Source organism: Protopterus annectens, chromosome 1.part1 (genome assembly GCF_019279795.1).
Source record: "Protopterus annectens isolate FY-2018-M chromosome 1.part1, PAN1.0, whole genome shotgun sequence".
Lineage (NCBI taxonomy): Eukaryota > Metazoa > Chordata > Ceratodontiformes > Protopteridae > Protopterus > Protopterus annectens.
Genome location: NC_056726.1, coordinates 270,747,886 through 270,766,523, shown reverse-complemented (window position 1 = coordinate 270,766,523; position 18,638 = coordinate 270,747,886). Strand labels below are relative to the sequence as shown.

The 18,638-nt window shown below is 42.0% G+C and overlaps 1 protein-coding gene across 3 annotated transcripts in view; it reads right to left on the bottom strand.

The window, feature by feature from the left end:
• The window catches only part of LOC122804506 (synaptotagmin-like protein 2), a 3,492,381-nt gene that overhangs the window by 340,779 nt on the left and 3,132,964 nt on the right, over positions 1-18,638 (bottom strand). For all 3 annotated transcript variants that reach the window (XM_044074423.1, XM_044074432.1, XM_044074438.1), the window contains 2 exons: positions 18,114-18,275; positions 15,637-15,715 (listed from right to left, as the gene is read on the bottom strand). In XM_044074423.1, the coding sequence (XP_043930358.1) occupies positions 15,637-15,715; positions 18,114-18,275 (241 nt within the window). The remainder of the gene's footprint in view (positions 1-15,636; positions 15,716-18,113; positions 18,276-18,638) is intronic.

Sequence of the window (18,638 nt, the reverse complement as noted above, 5' to 3'; positions counted from 1 at the left end):
AAAAGAGTCTTGAGTAAGTCCCTAATCCAATCTGGTCTGAGGGGACAGGTTGGATGACTCCTTTTTCCAGCAACTTTGAAATTTCTAGTGTTGTGTGATCCCTTTGACTGGGTGGAACATCTGGGATTCTCTTGGCTGGCAGGGGGTCTGATAACAAGGGGATGGATTAACCTCCGGTAACTATTCAAAGCACCCATCGATCCTGAGTGATACTTGCTCAGGCTTCCGGGTACAACGAAATGCAGCCCCCGACTGGCTCTGGAATAGCACAGTCAGGCAATACATCAGGGACGATGATAGGGAGGCCCACGAAAGGAATCACGGTCTCCCGAATTGCGAGGGCCTCCTCTGCCCCTAGGGCGACATCTTCCAGAATAGCCTCCCCCTCCTTTGCCTCTGGAGGGAGACTCACCTTGAGCGGCAGGGAAAGACTTCTGTGACTTTTTGAACCGCATTTTCCCTCTCCTCTGAGCCTTGGGGTAAGGCCTAGATGGAAGGGAAAAATGGACCCCTATGGCAGACAGGGTCTTCCCCTCTTGCTTGCATCTGGTGAGGGTGTGTCTCACTTTGGTCCCAAAGAGTGAGGACCCATCAAAGTCAGTGAAGGAAGACTTGAAGGCCTCTGCGAAGTGACACAGACGCATCCAGGCTTGCCTCCTGAGGGCTACACCTGAGCTAGCTGCCCTGCTTGCCCCTTCAGCTGCATAAAATATATGAGCCTCGTGGACGAGTTGACAATCGAGCCAAGAGTAGACAGCTGGGCGTTAACCATCTGTGTTAATGCCTCAGGTACATTACCCGTTAAAGTATCTCCTAACTCTTTAAGGAGATCTCTCTGGAGCCGAATAAAATGACAAAGATAATTCAGAGACTGAAGGGTGAAGGTCGCTGAAGAGAGGGTACACTTCCCATACCGATCCATACTCCTGGACTCCTTGTTACGAGGATGGATGGAGAAAGAAGACTCAGCTACTTCCTGCTGAGTGGCCGCCGCCACCACCTCGGCGTCCACAGAAACCCCTTTGGACAGGAACTCTTTCCCAGGGGGAGCTGAAAGATATTTATTAGGGCATCTTGGTACAGGTTTCACCGAGTCAGGAGTCTCCCACACCCTTCGACAGATCAAATCTAGGAGCTCATCAAAGGGTGGAGATACTCAGGAGGCAGAGGGTTGAGCCCCAAAGGCCTTGAGGAATATCAACACCTCCTCAGAGGGGGGTTTTGGATGACCAGCCACCTCTCTGCCTCAAAATCTCCAGGATGTCGGAGAAGGAGATGTCATCGGAGGACGACTTGGGGGACCCCTCTGACTCTTCGAGGTCGGTATCAGAAGTGAGAGACTCGTCCTGGGAGTCTATGCGTTTCCTCTTGCACAGATTCTTTCTTGGGGGCTCCTCAGGCACAGACTCCATGAGGCCCTCAGAAAGTTGGGGACCACTCATGGGGGTATCCCCAGGCCTTGGGGCTCCACCATCAACTGATAGGAGGACATCAGAGGCTCTAGCCAGTGCGGAAGGGGACGGAATGACCAATCTGGGTGATGTCAATGAAGATCTGGCCAGTGCGCTCCTCATGGCCTTGAAGGTGGGTCCCCCCAAATCCGAGGACTGACCAACCTCCGAGGCCACGACCGGAACCGAAGTTCCTCGAGCCGAAGTGCCGAGAGGGAGGCTCGGAACCGACATAAGTCCCAAAGTATCCCCCTCAGGCCCGACAGAGGAAACCCGGATTCTGAAACCAGCGGACGGAGCTGACATGGTTGGAGCCGATGTCGGCACCGATAAAGTCTTAAGAGGTATTGGCGCCAGCAGAACATCACCTGGAGCAGAACACTCTGGCTCCAAAGACAAGGAGGTGCTCGGAGGAGGAACCATCAGTGCACTCATCGGGACTGGCTCCGGAGCCAACTGAGTTGGAGCCAAAAATAATTTAGCCAACACAGGTGACTGCAGGAGCCTCTGGACCACCCTATCCACATCCAAATCAGAGACTCTGGAGGATTTGGAGGAGATAGAAGGTGACTGTGATCTCCTATCTGGGGATCCATGTCTAACACTAGGAGATCGGCTCCGAATGGGCTCTAACAAAATTGGAGCCGAGGCAGATTCAAGAACCACATCTACCTCCTGCGGCCCCGAGGACAAGGGAGACAAGGAAGTAGCATCCAATTTGGTAGACTTCTTCGGTGGCTCTGATGAAGCAGATGGAGCCGGAGATCTCTTCTTAGCCTTAGAAGACTTGGCTTTAATTTGTGAACCAGAGGAAGAGTCCAAGGACTCCTCAAAGGAAGGCTTTAGAAGACCCTTCAGTATAAGTTTATTTTTTCTTTCCTGTAGCACCCTCGGACTGAAGGTGTGACAAAAGCTACAGGACTCTTGTAAATGTATAGCCCCAGGCAGTATACACAGATGGAATGTCCATCTGTTATGGACATCTTGTAGCTGCATTTAGAACATTTATTAAACCCAGAGGGTTTATGTTCCTTTTGCTCCTTTGACATAATAAGACCACTGATAAGCTAATGCATACAACACAAATACAAAACAGGACCCTAGTCCAACAACGGTTAAGGCGGGAACCACCGCTAACAACCACTGACAAGAATCTCTAACTTAAACGATCCTAGAGATGACAATCCACACACACACAGAAGCGAGGAAAACCCGCTTTATTTTAAAGCATAGGAAAACAAGCAACGGAAGGAGGACTAGGTCCTCTAATTTAAATGGGTCTAGCCCGTAGGAACAGAGGGATATCAAAAAAATTACTCTCACCACAAAACATGCTAAACAACAAGAACAAATAGCTATTAAAATAGCTTTTGTGAGAAAACACCACAAAATCAGTGAGAAAAAGGAAGTTTTAAGCTACTTAGCCACAGCCAAGCGAGACCACGTCCTAGCTACATGAGCGGCAAATGAGATCTGGGGTTATGGAGCAGTGCAACATGGGATACCAGGTTAGCCCAACCAATTAGAGACTTAGTGCTAGAAAAATAAGTTGGCCGAGTCGGAGCCGATGTTCGGCTCCGAACCTGTGAGTAAGAATGTAGGCGAGATTGGACCACATAACATCAAATGTTTAATAGCTTGTTATAACTAATCATGTGCTCCTTACACACCCTTACTTCTCAACGTCTGTGCAGCAATCAAACACACACACACACACACATCCTTACTTCATAAGTTCTGCAGACTGCAGCTAATCATAGTAAATTCCTTCCCAATTCCCTTATACACTTACTTCATGATGTCTGTGCAGCAAATGTAATCCACTTTTAAATTCTCTGTGATTTCCAAATAACGCGGTCGGGTGGACAGGAAAATAAGCAATTTCAAATAGCACAGGCAGGCAGACAGGAAATGAAGCAATTTCAAATAGCGTGGGCGGGCAGACAGGAAGAACAGGATGTCTGCACACACAGATGTGATGCGACCGGAAGAACTGGACATCTGGATGCACAGAAGTGATGCGACCAGACCAGCAGGAGCGTTCTTAAAGAACACAAAAAATATAATTAAAAAAGAAAGCAAAACACAATGTATTTTTCTCCCGTTCAGCCCATTCTAGGGGGGTGGGTGCAAGTGCACTCCCTTGCACCTGCCTGCGGGCACCCTTGTTTCATTGCTTACTCTACATTACCAATCATGCACTGCTACATCACACCCGAGTTACTGGATCCTTCATCAGACGTGTGTCATCCACTTTGTAAAGGCTGTTGTCACACTCCGCAAATGATAGAACACATTTCATTTTCTAATTTGAAGGTAATGGATAATTAAAGAAATGTACCTCTTCATTTAAAACCTGTTTTATGGGTCCCAGTTTACTAAAATTTGAGGTACTTATTTAATGATAATAAAATAATCTACTAAAAAGGAGTCATGTTTCCCTGTGAGACATTGGACATTGGACAGTACTTTAAAACTAAGCATAATGCTTATAAGTGCTTCACATAAAGCAAACATTTGTTATTATTAATACAGGTGAAATGGAAAATGTCGCTCTCTTACTTTGGACACAGTAGAAGAGTCTGCATTGGTTTTGTTCAAACAGCTTCATTCTGCGCAAACACATCATGATAGGAGTGTACTGACTTTAACTTAAGTAACTTACATACAAACCAACTACTGTGATCATGCATGCTCTGTCAAAATGGCACTAGGAATAGCACCAGCTCATCATTTATACATGCACCCACAGTCCTTGACATGCTTCTTAAAGACACATCACATATGCACTCTGATCTACATCCTCCCTGTTTGAGAAAATGGATTATACAACGTTATGAATCTAATTGATATGCAGAAATCACAGGTAATTCTTTGTCACAAATTTGTACAAGATTAAATATATATATGTATATATACAGTTAAGTCCATGTTGCTGTGTATTTCACACTTGGCTTAGATACTCATCCATATCATGTGACATAAAACTGGGAATTGGATTTAACAACAGGAACAGTCTCTCCACAATGTTCAGCCTTTGGGGTTTTCGGAATATCTTCAGGAATGGAATCAGAGGTTTGAACACTGTCTAATATGGAAGCAACATTTGGTTCACTTTGTGATTCAGAACCTACATCACAGAAACAATGTTGTTATGATGATGCTGACAGTGATTTGATACAGGAAAGAGATGTCTATGATTCCTTCGATACTGTACACCCTCAGATTCTATAAGACAGGACCATGGCTTGGAACAAATGCCTGTAATCTGACTAATCCAGCCGAAACTTTTTGCTGTTTGTATTCTCACAGTTTCTCCTTCCCTCAACGGATGAAGTAATCTGCTCAATTTATCATAATTGGACTTCTGGATGGTACGTTTCTTGGATAATTGAGCTTCGGATGGTTTGATTGTTCATAGCTTTAGGCCTTAATAAACTGGAACTAATAGGTAGCATAATTCTGATTTGCCTGAAAAGAAGTCTTTGAGAAGGTGAGCCAAGAATATCATCACGAGGTATATTTCTGAGATTAAGCAAATTCAAAAAATACGTCTGTGTTATCACACTTTGACCTTTCAAGTAATTGCTTTGTACACTGCACTACACATTCAGCTAGACCATTTGACTGCGAATATCCAGGACTGCTAGTGACATATACAAAGTCCCATTGTCTTGCAAATTTCTGAAATAACTGACTAGTAAATTGAGTACCATTGTCAGAAATAACTGTGTGTGGACTACCATGGTTGGAGAAATGATGTTTCAGGTTAGTAATAACAGCAGTGGACGTTAGGTTAGGCAGTAGATCAATCTCAAACCAATTCGAATAAGAGTCTACCAATACTAAATAGTGTTGATTGTTCCACTCAAAGATATCAGTTGCAATGGATGACCAAGGTAGTTCAGGAGCTGGACTAAGCTGAAGTGGTTCTCTTTGCAAATGCAATCTAGTACTACTGCTTACTGAACAAGAAAAAAGTACTTTATCAATGTCTTTTGGTAATGAAGGCCAACATACTAATTCTCTTGCTCGACCACAATGTAAAATCTGGATATATTCTTGTTGTAAGGAAGCAGGAACAACAATTTTAGGACCTTTGAAAATAATGCCATCTTCCATCAACATTCATCTCTGTAAGAAAATAGGTTTGCTCTTCAGGCGGTACACTAGATTGCTTTGGCGACCATCCAACATTAACGTAGTGAATGAGCTTTTGCAAAAGTGGATCAGTCTTTGTATGATCACTTAACTCATCATGTCTAGTGGTAGACAAATTATGCACTGCCATGACATCAAAGTCAAAGTTCTCTGTGTCAAGCTGTTCTGTCATATTTCTGGGTGATCTGGATAAGGTATCAGCCAGATAGAGCAAATTGCCTTTCCTATAGACCATTTTGAAGTTATACTTTTGCAATTTGAACATCATTCTTTGTAATCCTGCTGGAGCAGAATGCATTGGCTTCTTTAGAATAGTAACTAGAGATTGATGATCAGTTTCAATCTGAATAGCTCAACCATAAATATAATCATGAAATTTGGAACATGCAAATACTATTGCCAGAAGTTCTTTCTCAATTTAAGCATATTGCAGCTCAGTTTGGGTAAGTGTTCTAGATGCATAGGCTACTGGTCTACCCTCGAAGTAAAACTGCACCAAGACCACATTTTGAAGCATCACAGGAAAGAATGACTGGTCTGTTCATATCATACTATCTTAATGTAGGTGGGGCAGCAATTTTCTGCTTAAGGTCTTCAATTGCCTTCTGGTGCTGTTCTAACCATGACCATACAACATTTCTGCACGTCAACTCTTTTAAAGGTGCTGTCAACACACTGAAATCTGGTATAAACTTGCCTAAAAGGGTGACCATGCTTAAGAAACTCTGCAGATCTTGAACATTATCTGGTGCTGACATCTCAAGAAGAGCCACTTGCTTGGTTGGGTCTGGTCTTAAGCCTATACTGGTAAATAAATGACCTACATACATAACTTCTGGAAGTCAGAATTTACACTTCAGAGGATTGAGCTTCAATTTTACTTCACATGCTCTGTCAAGAACTCTCTTTAGGTTTCTGTCGTGCTCTGCTTCAACACTGCCTCCAACCAGTAAATCATCCATTATGGCACAAGGATAACCCAAAAAAAATGTCTCTGTTGCATGCTGAAAGACTTCACTTGCAGAATTTATTCCAAATGGCATCCTTAGGAATCTGTATCTGCCAAACAGACTACCAAAAGTGGTTAGAAATGAGGATTTGCAATCAAGCATCACTTGCCAAAATGAACTTTTTGCATCTAAAATAGAAAAAAAAACAGTGGTATTTGGTATTAAAGCTAGGACTTCTTCGACTGCATGCATCGGATGATACTGTCTTCTTCAATGCTTTGTTCAAATCTCTTGTGTCAATACATATTCTGATTTCATCTGAGCCTTTTTTGTGAGCTGCCACCATGGACATCACCTACTCAGTTGGTTCTGTGATGGAGAAATCCCACCTTGCTGCACCATTTTATCCAGCTGAGCTTTACCTTTATCTTGCATAGCTATTGGAACTCTTCTTGCTGGTCTGACCACTGCAGTGACCTCTGGGTCTAAGTTCATGGAATACACAATGGGAAGCTTGCCCAACTTCTCATAGAAAACATTAACATACTCTGAGAAAATGGCTTCAGAAAAATTAGAACTAGGAGATGCACCTATGTGATGAACTTCTTTGGTAAAAGAAAACAGATTCATTCTCAAACTATCTCTGAGACCCAGTAATGACTGTACTGGTCTTCAGACTACACAGAATAAGCTGTAACAGTTCTTGACCAAGTAACATGTAAGCATCACTGAGCCTTCGGTTTGAATTTCTTCACCTCCATAAGCCACAAGTCTCACACTACTGGCCACATTGAGTTGTTCATTAGTTCTCACTTTAGCAAATGTGTCTGCTGATATAACATTACACTTTGAACCAGTGTCTACCTTAAGCTCTGTGGAGTTACCATTGATCTGAACAGTACAAAATATTTTTTTTGCCGCCAGTAAATTCACTGCATCAACTCTTTCACCAAGCACTGATACACCATCTACATAGAAAGTTGACTGCTTCACCTCTACTTGATCAACTTACTTTTTCATGTGACTTTTCTTTACAGCTGTATGAGGTCTGCTTGATTTGCAAAACTTTCAGAAATGGTTCCATTTTTACACTTGTGACAATGCTGACCAAATGATATGTACTTCTTATAGTTTCATAGTTTAGTACTAGGCTATCTGCCCTGGGGCATTTGTAAGCCTAGCCATAGTGATGTGGCTTTCGCCACCCCATGAAATGGTACAAAAATGCACAGAATACATTTAGAATACTGTGCCTCTGTCTAGTAGTGACACAGTGAAGGTCCCCTTATATAATAGAATTAGTTTACTGTGCCCCTGTCTAGTAGTGACACAGATGTGACCCCTGGGGTAAACTTACGATCTCCCATCCACTCATCAAGATTTCTCTTGAAGAGAGTCAGTGAGGGGCTCCGCCTAACATGAACTGGGATCTTGCTCCAGAGCATGGGAAGCCTCTGGGTTATGAATCTATACCTCCAGCATGTCCTATTCATACTTGTGCCGAGGTTTAAGTCTTTAGCTCTCGTGGTTCTGATGGATTTGGATTTTTTGAGGTGGAGCATGTCCATCAGTTCCTGATTGGACATGGCCTTGTACGTCAGGCAGAGATCACCTTTGAGCAGGCGGTTTGCTACTGAATAGAGCTGGAGTTTCTTTAGTCTGGCAGAATAAGACATATGTTGGAGACCCTTGATCCTCTTGGTGAGGTACTTTTGTGGTCTATCCAGCTGTTGCAAATGCCGGGTGAGGTACATACCAAATGGGGCATTGTACTCAATCATGGGTCTGATGAGGGAGGGGTATAGGGGTACAATGACATCCTTGGATCTGGATGTGAATCCCTTCATGATAAGGTGTGCAAGGTAGAATGTTTTTCTAACCACTTTGGCAACATGGGTGTCAAATGAGAGGTCGCTGTCGACTTGGGTCCCTAGGTCTCTGATTACTTTTTCCGTACTCAGTGAGTTGCTGTCTATGTGATAATTTGTGGGTACTTTATTTTTCCCAAAGGGGATGACTATACACTTTTTGGCATTTAGTTTAAGGCCATGACTCCGGCACCAGTTGTCCGTTTCTGTGAGGCCTTTTTGTGGGATGTATGTGCCCACTGGTGTATCGACTATGGTGCCTAGTTTGCAGTCATCTGCGAACTTTGTCAGCCACAACCCTCCCATGTTTGCTTTAACATCTGAGAAATAAATGCCGAACAAGAGGGGTCCCAGGATAGATCCCTGTGGGACACCACTTGTGACTGGCTTTGAGTCTGACATTGCTCTAGCGATTTTAACTTTATGGCCTCTGTCCTTTAGCCAGTTTGCAACCCATCTAGTGACATAAGGGTTTACATTTAAGCTGTTGAGCTTATCTATGATGCCTGAGTGAGGTATTGTGTTGAAGGCCTTAGCCAGGTCCAGGTAGGCTGTATGGACTGCTTTGCCCTCATCAATGGCTCCAATGACTGTTTCGAAAAAGTCAATTGGGTTCAAAAGGCAGGATCTGCCCTTTACAAAGCCGAACTGGGTGGGGTCAAGTGTCTGTAGGTCCCCAATGTCTCTGTTTATGAGTTACATAATGATTCTTTCCATAGCTTTGCAGATCAGGCTGGTTAAGCTTATGGGGCGGTAGTTCCCAGGGTCTGTAGAGGTACCCCCTTTGTGGAGTGGGACCACTGTTGCTGTACACCAGTGTTCAGGTACATATCCTGTAGTAAGGCTAAGGTTAAATAGCATTTTTATGTGTGGGTTTAGCTCCTCTTGGAGTTCACGTAGCACGCAACCCGGGATACCGTCAGGTCCCATTGATGCTGTGTTTTTAGTTTTGCTGAGGGCGGCTCTCACTTGGACATCTGAGATGACAGGGAGATTACATTCAGCTGAGATAAGTATTTCTTCTTTTGGGGGTGAGGGAGGGGAGAAGTTTGCACTGAACCTGTCAGCCAGAATGTTGGCAATATCTGTGGGTTCAGTGTATTGTTTGTTGTTGTGAACTAACTCTGAGTATATCTGAGGGTTTCCGCTCAGGTTTCTAACATAACTGAAGAAGGCTTTGTGGTTATCTTTAGTGTCCTTAGCGATTTTTCTCTCAAAGTTGGCCTTGGATGTTTTTATGAGAGAACGTAGTTTTCTGCTAGTGTTGATCAGAGATGTCTTCCCTTTATGGGATTTTGCTCTGTCATGCAGTAGCTTCCTTCTTTTGTTATACAATTTGTTAATGGCTGAGGTCCACCAGACAGGATGCTTGCCTTTGGTGGAGAGGGACTTGGATTTATTTGGGATTGCATGATCCATGCATTCTTGGAGATGTCCATAGAAAGCATTTGTGAAGGATTCAGCATTGTGGGATGTGGTATCCACTGGCCCAGTGGGCTTAAAGGATACCATCTCAGTCTTAAGAAGAGTGAAGTCTGCTTTTGAGAAGTTTTTCACTGTGGTCTTTTGTGCTGGGGGTGGAGGTGGGATATGTATATCCAGGGTGATTAGTTTGTGGTCAGATCTCACTAGTGAGGGGTATACCTCTGGTGTGGAGCATTTTGTCCCCATGTTTGTGATGATCAGGTCTAGTATATTATCTCCCCTAGTGGGAGAGGTGACTAGTTGTTCAAGTGCATTTGAATTTATGAATTCCAGGAACCTTTGGGCTAGGGTGTTAGGGCTAGAATAATGTACCCAATCTATGTTAGTGTAGTTGAAGTCTCCCAGTATGATGGTATTTTGTGATACATTCATATCCTTCAATGGCTTCAGGAAGGCCGAATGGGGTTCCTGAGATTGGGAGGGTGGTCTGTAACATGCTATCAGTTGTATAGCAGTTTTGCCTATGGTTAGTTGCACCTGTATGGCCTCCGATGCTTCATGTGTTGCTACTAACCTGGAGGTGTGGGTGTCCTTGATGAATATGGACACTCCCCCTCCCTTTGTGGTTTGGCCCGGGTTTTGGGGCCAAAAAGCATGATACGAGGTATAGCCTGGTAGCGCTGGGGTGCTCTCAGGAGCCTTGAACCAGGTTTCAGTTACTGCACAGACGTCAATGTTCTCCATACTGAGGAGTGCATCGAGTGCCTGCATCTTGAGATTTAGACTTCTGGCATTGAGCAGCATTACCCTTAGTTTTTTTCCATTTTTGTTTTCTAAGGAGGTGGATTTATCTTTTGATCCTGGGCTAAAAAAGGCACTATTGGGGTGGCAAGAGCCTTAGCCAATATCCGAAAGCCCAGTAGTGACAGGTGCAAGCCATCCCTTGCAAAGCAGCGTGGCTTGTCCAACATGTCATCCCAGGCAGATAGACACTGGATTCCCTTAGAATGACACCAGTACTTGAGCCAATTATTAAAGCTGATCATCTTGTCTTTGTATTGTGGCATCATTCTTGGTGAGGGCAAGATGCTGCTCAGGGTCAGGGTCATACCAGCCTGGGCTACATAATCAGAGAGCTCCTCTATGTCCCTTTTCATGTAGTCCAGAGAGGTATGTCTCAGGTCATTCACGCCAGCATGGACAATGACGGAGTCATATTTGTACTTGCTTTGGAGTGACCTGAGTGCGTGTGTTATGTGGCGGATCCTAGCTCCCGATAGGCAGCTCACAGTCACCCTCTCCTTGTTCAGCCTGGTAAGCGGGACATCAGTGTGTCTGACTATAGACTCATCTATTACTAGTGTATCAGGCATGGTGCTTGGCCTTAAGGGCTGTGATTGATTGACACACATTTATTGAAGTATGTGTTGCATGTGTTTTGTTTTGAGGTGGTGGATTTTTGGATGTCTGCTTTGGGAGCCTCTGTTGTTTTGGTAAGTTTTTTATTAGAGCCTCCGAGTATGTCTTTCTGTTTTTCTGTGTTTGGTTTGCAGTTGTGGTAGGTCTATGTGGGACTGGGTTTGTTGTGTGTGTGGTTACCATCTCCTCCTGTCTGGTCATGCCAGCCCTGAGTTGAGAGAGTTCAGCCTCCAGTTTGGCTATATAGTTATAGTCTCTCTTTTAGACTCATGATTCGCACCACAATTGTAACAATTAACAATAAAACTAGATTTGGATTTTGCTGATCCATGCTTGTACTGCACTGAGCTCGAGCCTGAGCAGGCTCCTGTAACTGAACTGGTCTTGGAACTTGCTGGAAAGCTACGAGGTTTCCCTGAAGAGCCATGCAGGGATAGTGGCTGCCATGTGCTTAGGCCTACTAATATTTGCCACGTGTTGCATGCTATCTACATTTGTTCTGGAGCCTACTGAAACATGCTCTTCTCACTCACCAGCATACTTGTGTGTTTTCCTGTCATCTCATGGATTTGACAAATCTGTATGGCTTTAAATCACTGTCACAAAGCAAAATCTTTCTCACAGCAGGATTGTTAATACCACACGAGTCTATCCTTTATTAACTCATCTTTTAAGTCACCAAACTGACACATTTTAGCTCCATTTCTCAAGTCAGTTATATAAGCTGCAAAAGTTTCCCCTGGTTTCTGATCTCTTGTGTAAAACAAATGCCTGTCTAATGTAATATTTGTCTGGGGCTTACACATTTCTCTGAACTTGCACTTCAAACACTCAGGGTCTTCCCTTGATTCAGGCTGTACAACAATATGTCAATTTTCACCTTCTCCTTCATATACTGCTGGTGCTTACACAAATGAATGCTGTCATTCTATGGCCTCGGACCCAGCTAGATTTAGCAAAATAAACGCCCTGGTGCATGCATCTTTGTCTGCATAAGCTGCCTGTATAAAAATACTGTACTCTTGCTCAAATATTCTCCAGTTCTCTGCAATATTCTGATCAAACACAAGAGGTAAGGGCTTTCGAAATCTGTCTGTCATATTAACAAATGCCAGGGAAGGGTTTTGCAAATAAGCACAAACATATACACATATACATATGCCAAAACTTTATGCCAGTATCTGTAACTTTGCAGTTCTGAAATTATGCTTTTGGGCTTTTGAAATCATGCAATCTGGCAAATTCTGTGAAACAACTCTCTCGAGCACTGTAATATTCTTGGAATTACTGTATTGCAAGAAATCACCAATTACCAGTATAAGAAACACATCAAATAACTGCATGATGCTTTGTGTAATTGGAGTTTGTGAAATAAGTCTCTATGGCATTGTAATACTCTTAAAATTATTGTTCTGCTAAAGTAATTTACCAACATTTTAAAAAGCTTTTCAAATAACTGTACAATGCAAATAAACTGGGTAAGTAAAGCTCTAAGTCAATAACATCTCAAAGTAATTGCACTTTGTGAATAAACTGTACACAACACACTGAAATCTCGCCAAAATGGCAGTACCTTGCTAGGCAACTCTTTACAATGCAAGAATTACACTATTGGTATGGCGACACTTTGAGAATAGACACACCCAGCACAAGAAACTTTTCAAAATGGCTACACTTAGACTGTACTTCACAAAATAGTTGCACTTTGTATACAAAAAACTCTTTGGAATGCATACACAGTAATAAGCACACACTGTAAGCCCTTTTGCACACTTTGAGATACTTCGAATAACTTTAGTTATGCCCTTGATACAATACGAAGTCGTAGGTATGCTAAAATACAGCACTTTGCCAAACATGCAGTCACCTTGCTTTATTTATGCTTAATGTGCCCTTTTTGCCCTTATTGTATTCATTTTGCTTGTTTAATCTCTTTTCATGTCCATTGTACTTTTCTTGTGCTCGTTTTACTTTAAACGTGCTTATTTTGCCCCAAACACATTCATGCTGTGCTAAACGTACTTGTTTTGCTTAAAACATGCTCATTTTACTTTTTTATTAATCACTTCATCAAATACTTTTGTTTTAAACATTTCCCTTGGTTAATAAACCTTTTGTGCCTTTCGCTTATTTAATAATGCAGTTTGTGCCCTTTAATGCCCCATTTTATCTCTCTTACAAATAAGCAGCTCGTGTGAATTCTCGTTACCTTTGATTCTTTTCTGCCTCTTTTTGTGCTCATTTCTTTTTAATTTACTTTCACTGTCATCTCTGCACCTCATGGCTCCGAATATAATTCCCTGCAATCCCGGTTCTGACACCATGTCACTCTCCTACTTTGGACACAACAGAAGAGTCTGCATGGGTTTTGTTCAAACAGCTTTATTCTGCGCAAACACGTCATAATAAGACTTTACTGACTTTAACTTAAGTAACGTAGATACAAACTAACTACTGCGATCATGCATGCTCTCTCAAAATGGCACTAGGAATAGCATGTGTTCATCATTTATACATGCACGCACAGTCTTTAACATGCTTCTTGAAGACACAGTGCACATCACATATGCACTCTGATCTACAGAAAACATGAGCAAAAATCAAGGAATGTGAAGAGAATGAGAAAATTAGGCATGCTTTAACGGAAGTAGTGTGCAAGGTGATAAGCACAAATACATGTAGTGTGCATCTGAAAAGGCATGACAATGATGGGATATGTTTGTTAAATGAATATATTATTTTAAAAGTAATGCAGACATATAGTACTGTTCTTTCAGAAATTATGGAATTAAGACACCTGTCTTTGTGACGGTAATAAAACATGTTGGCTATGTTGATAAAACAAGCCTTTAGCAATCATTATACTTCAGCTTAGACAACATGTGCATCATTTTTGTATAACGCCAGGCTGTGGTTAAGTGGCTGATGCTGCCGACTTACTGGGGAGTTCCAATGACATCTTAATGGTGAGGTCTCTAAGGCTCAAGACCAACATAGCAATAGTGCATACAAGACATTCATGGCAAATCGTAAGGGGCCGTGGCAGCGTAGTGTTCTCCCCACCATTGGGCATTACCAGAAAATGGTGCTGACGGCACTGCCATGTGAGACTGCACCACCGGTTACAGCATCAGCACATAAAGGCAGATACAGAATAAACGCATTCTACAAGTCTGAGTATTTGATAATATGAACTTGTTCCAGATCATCAGCTATGACATTTCTTTTTACTGTCATGTTCTAAAATACCACTACTAAAATACTACTGAATACTATACTATACTATACTGAATACTAGTGCTTAGCAATTCCATCACAGGCAATGTTTGGCAACAACCTACTTAGCATACTGGACATAAGTGCAGGAAGATGGTTTCTAAGTTAAATCTACCTGGACCTGCCTGTGTATTTTGTTAGGGGTGCCATTTATATCTGTGCTGTTGTTGCTACCCCTAAAGATCAAATTCATGATAAAAAGATTTAAAACACAGCGAAGCAACAGAGAATGACAGCAGAACTGGTCAATTCATTGGTGCAGTGAGATGGTGTACGTTTATGTTACTATCCATCTTGGTAACCATATTTAATACGAGTGTTGGATAAGTGGCACTTGACAGCTGCAACAATGACTGATGTATATTTTTTCAGCTATCAGTGTGGCACTTTCTCAAATGTTTCAATATAGAGACGTATCCTGACTAGCACACTAACGGTGCCAATATGTGCTAGTTGGGCATTACATCTGCTTTTTAACTTTAGTCAGTACAGGTTCCTAAACACTAACGAGAATATATGCCACAAGCTGAATAAAACTTAAGTTACGGTATTATATTTCTGTTAGGAACCACTCATGACGACAGTACTAATGCAAGACATGGCAAGAAATCACAACTGTTACATTTCTAGAGGTTTGGCCATGATGTTATTACGTATATATAGTTAACAATCTTTTATGATGCAACATTTTCATGTATTATATTGATGCAAAATAGTGTTGCAACTGAAAGGGCAATCAGAGTGTTAAAATAGATTAGTATGCATAAGTTTTCATGCCACTTATATTCTTCAGTAAAGCATCCCTCCCACAGTGGCATGACAGACTTTATCATTACTGTTAACACATGTCATACCCACAGATCAATTAACTGCTAAGAAATTCAGTTTTAGATATTACTCCTGAAACAGTTTTGCTTTTTGCACATACATGCTATCTGGAAGGGAGAAATAAAATTCGAAAAAAAAAAGCTAATGCTTCTAAATAGTTTAAATCGGTGCTCTGTTTCATCTAGTCATTCATTTCAATTTACCAGTAGTACCAGTAATGGCATGAGGTTATTAGTCTGGGATCATTACAAAAATTACCTATTGATCCTGCTGGAATGAACTTGACAGCCAAATTTATTTGTCCTGTGCTTGATGAAGGTTCTTCTGGACCTCCAATCTGAAAGTACAGAAATGAACAACAAAAAGAAAATTAGCCCCATTTTAATAAAACTGCATATCTCTCGTGTTTTTTGTTGTAAGCCTAGTTCCACGATTGCAGTCAGTAAAACAGAAGCTGCCAAAAACTCTTCCATTTACAAAGTCAGTACTGCTTCACAAGAAAAAGTGATTTAGATGCATATAATCTCTTCTTAATACACCATATGAAAAGCAGCAGTGTACAACACTGTGGACATTTTGATATTTCCCTTTTTACTTTTCAAATTGTTGACTCACTTCAGAACTGTAGATAATCACTCCTTATTTTAGAAATAAACAGTGCGTGGAAACTTCCATGATAATTCACAGCTGCTTTTAATTGCTGTTCTTAGTTTTGATTTGAACCCATGAATATGGCATTGGCTTGAACGGTAAGGACCTCCAGTAACACTAAATACACGCTGTGGGTTTTGTGGGTCATAACAGAATGACCTATAGCTTTGCAAGGACATATGGGACTTTGCCTATGGAAATCTGGACCTGGAGAAGCTCAAGCACATCTTCCTGTTGACTAGGCTTGAGGTGAGTTTGTTGTTGTTATAGACTGAGACACCTCCACTTTTGGACCCTGCCTGTGCAGTAGCTGGACTGAATGTGTGGACGGCACTGTATCCCTGCACTGCTGGGGTGCACTCAGTGATTTAAACCATGTCTCAGTAACTGCACTGATGTCCACATTCCCCAGGGTGAGGGGAGCCTTGAGGGGGTGGAGGTTTTTGTTTAGGCTCCTGGCATTGAGCAGTAATACTTTAGACTCCCTTGGGTTGGCAATGTTGTTAGGTGTGTCAGTTTGGCACAGCCTAAAAAAGGCACTGTGGGAGAGGACAATGCTCTGCCTACTATTCAAAAGCCTAGTGGAGACAGGTGCAGACCACCTTTGACAAAGCAACGTAGTGTATTCACCATATCCTCCCATGCTGACAAATGCTGTACCCCCCGGAATGATACCAAAAAGTAAGGCAAGTGTTGAAGAAAATCACATTTTATTTGCATTGCGTCATCATCATTGGTGAAGGTAGAATGCTGCTCAATGCTAGGCAAATAAAAGCCTGAGACATCTACTCCGAAAGCTCCATAATATCAGTCTTCATACAGTCTAGGGAGGTACTTCTCAGATCATTTACACTCACATGGACTATGATTGAGACATACTGGTACTTGTGGTCTAATGACCTCAGTGACTGGTGATATTGTTGATCCTGGCCCCTGACAGACAACTGACCATGATTTTCTCCTTATTTAGCCTGATAAACAGGGCATCTGTATGTCTCACAATGGAGTAAAAAGGTAGGCAGAGCAGGCCAACTGGTTTAGTCTTGGTTTGGTTTATACTGCACATTTTCAGCTGTACTAAGCATTCTCGGAGCTTACTGGTACATCCAAATGATGTGGGTTATATTCTCACCCAGAACCTTCAAACATATCAAATGGATATAGAGACATATCTTGCTATCCTGTGCACTGTCAGTAAAGTTCATCATTTGACATCTATCTACCCATATTCATGTTTCCAGTAACTCAGAGATGAGCTTGACTCAACATATTCCTCTTCAAAATCTCATATAAAACTTGCATTTGTTTGCCGGTCTTGGTCTTTGATGCCTACAGATGAGAGACCGTCAAGTTCAGCGATCATCATAGTACTCCCTAAGCTAAGACACACACACAGAGCACTGCAGTGGTCAGTGCTGCTGCCCCAGAGCTCTTGGTACTCTGAGGTGATAATTGACTTGGGGGTTGTCTTCTGCATATTGTCAGCATATCCTACATGATACCTATTTGGGTATTTGCCAACTATTCTAGTTTTCTCCCACAACCTAAACACATGGTGTAACAGAAATGGTGATCTCCCTGCAACTCAATGGTATGTGCGATCATGAGCAGGAGTGTGATGGAATTGTCTCCTGTCCAGGATTAGTTCTCAGCCTCACGCCTCTTGAGTGCTGTACTACATTCCCCCATACCCCCCGAATAGGATAACATGAGTAACAATGAATGAATGAAGAAATAGACAAGCACACGTGCATATAGAGTTAACCTTATGTCAGAAAACAAGCATCTTGGAAAGGCAAAACATCGTCAACATAGGTAAAATATCATCTACATAAGTTATTTAAATAACCACATACACTTGTTTTTGGACTGACAGAATTCACTTTTTTAAGAAGATTCCTTCTTCTAATATGACTGTGCCATATAAGAGGTATGCTGTAAGAGAATGTAACTGGTAGATCTATGTGTTTGATAAAAGTAACAAATTGTTTACAGTATTTCTTGAAATACAGATTTTATACTAGTTTGACTGAAAAGTGAATGGTACGAGACAGTAAAGAAATCAAACATGGACTTTACTATACCTTTGGCTTCAGGTTATAGCAGCATAACTGGTCATTCCTCCAGTCCCAGTATCTCAGCTCTAATTCAACTTCTCCAAGGAAGACATTTCTGCCCAAAGTGTCATTGTGCCATACTGAGGCATTTAATGTTCTAGTCTGCAAATCTCGTTTGTCAATGGAATACTGCAATGATTAAACAAATAAATAAATAATTCATATAGAAAATACTGCTACATAAATCTTTAAAATGCATTTTGGCAAACTGGCTGGCTTGAACTCCCTCACCTCCTTGTATGGTATCAACTCTCACTCGCCCACAAACTAGTAAACCATCCACTAAATGTCCCTTCCCTCCAGAATCTACTCCAACCCTATTGCACCACCAGACCACTAAGATCCAGCAGCAAAAATCACTTGCAGATCACTAAAGCCAATAACTCTGCTGGTGAAGCACTATTCTCTTGCGCCATAGCCAAATTATGGAACTCACTCCCACCCACAGTTACCTCCATACCATCATGCACCCACTTCAAAACTTTACTAAAA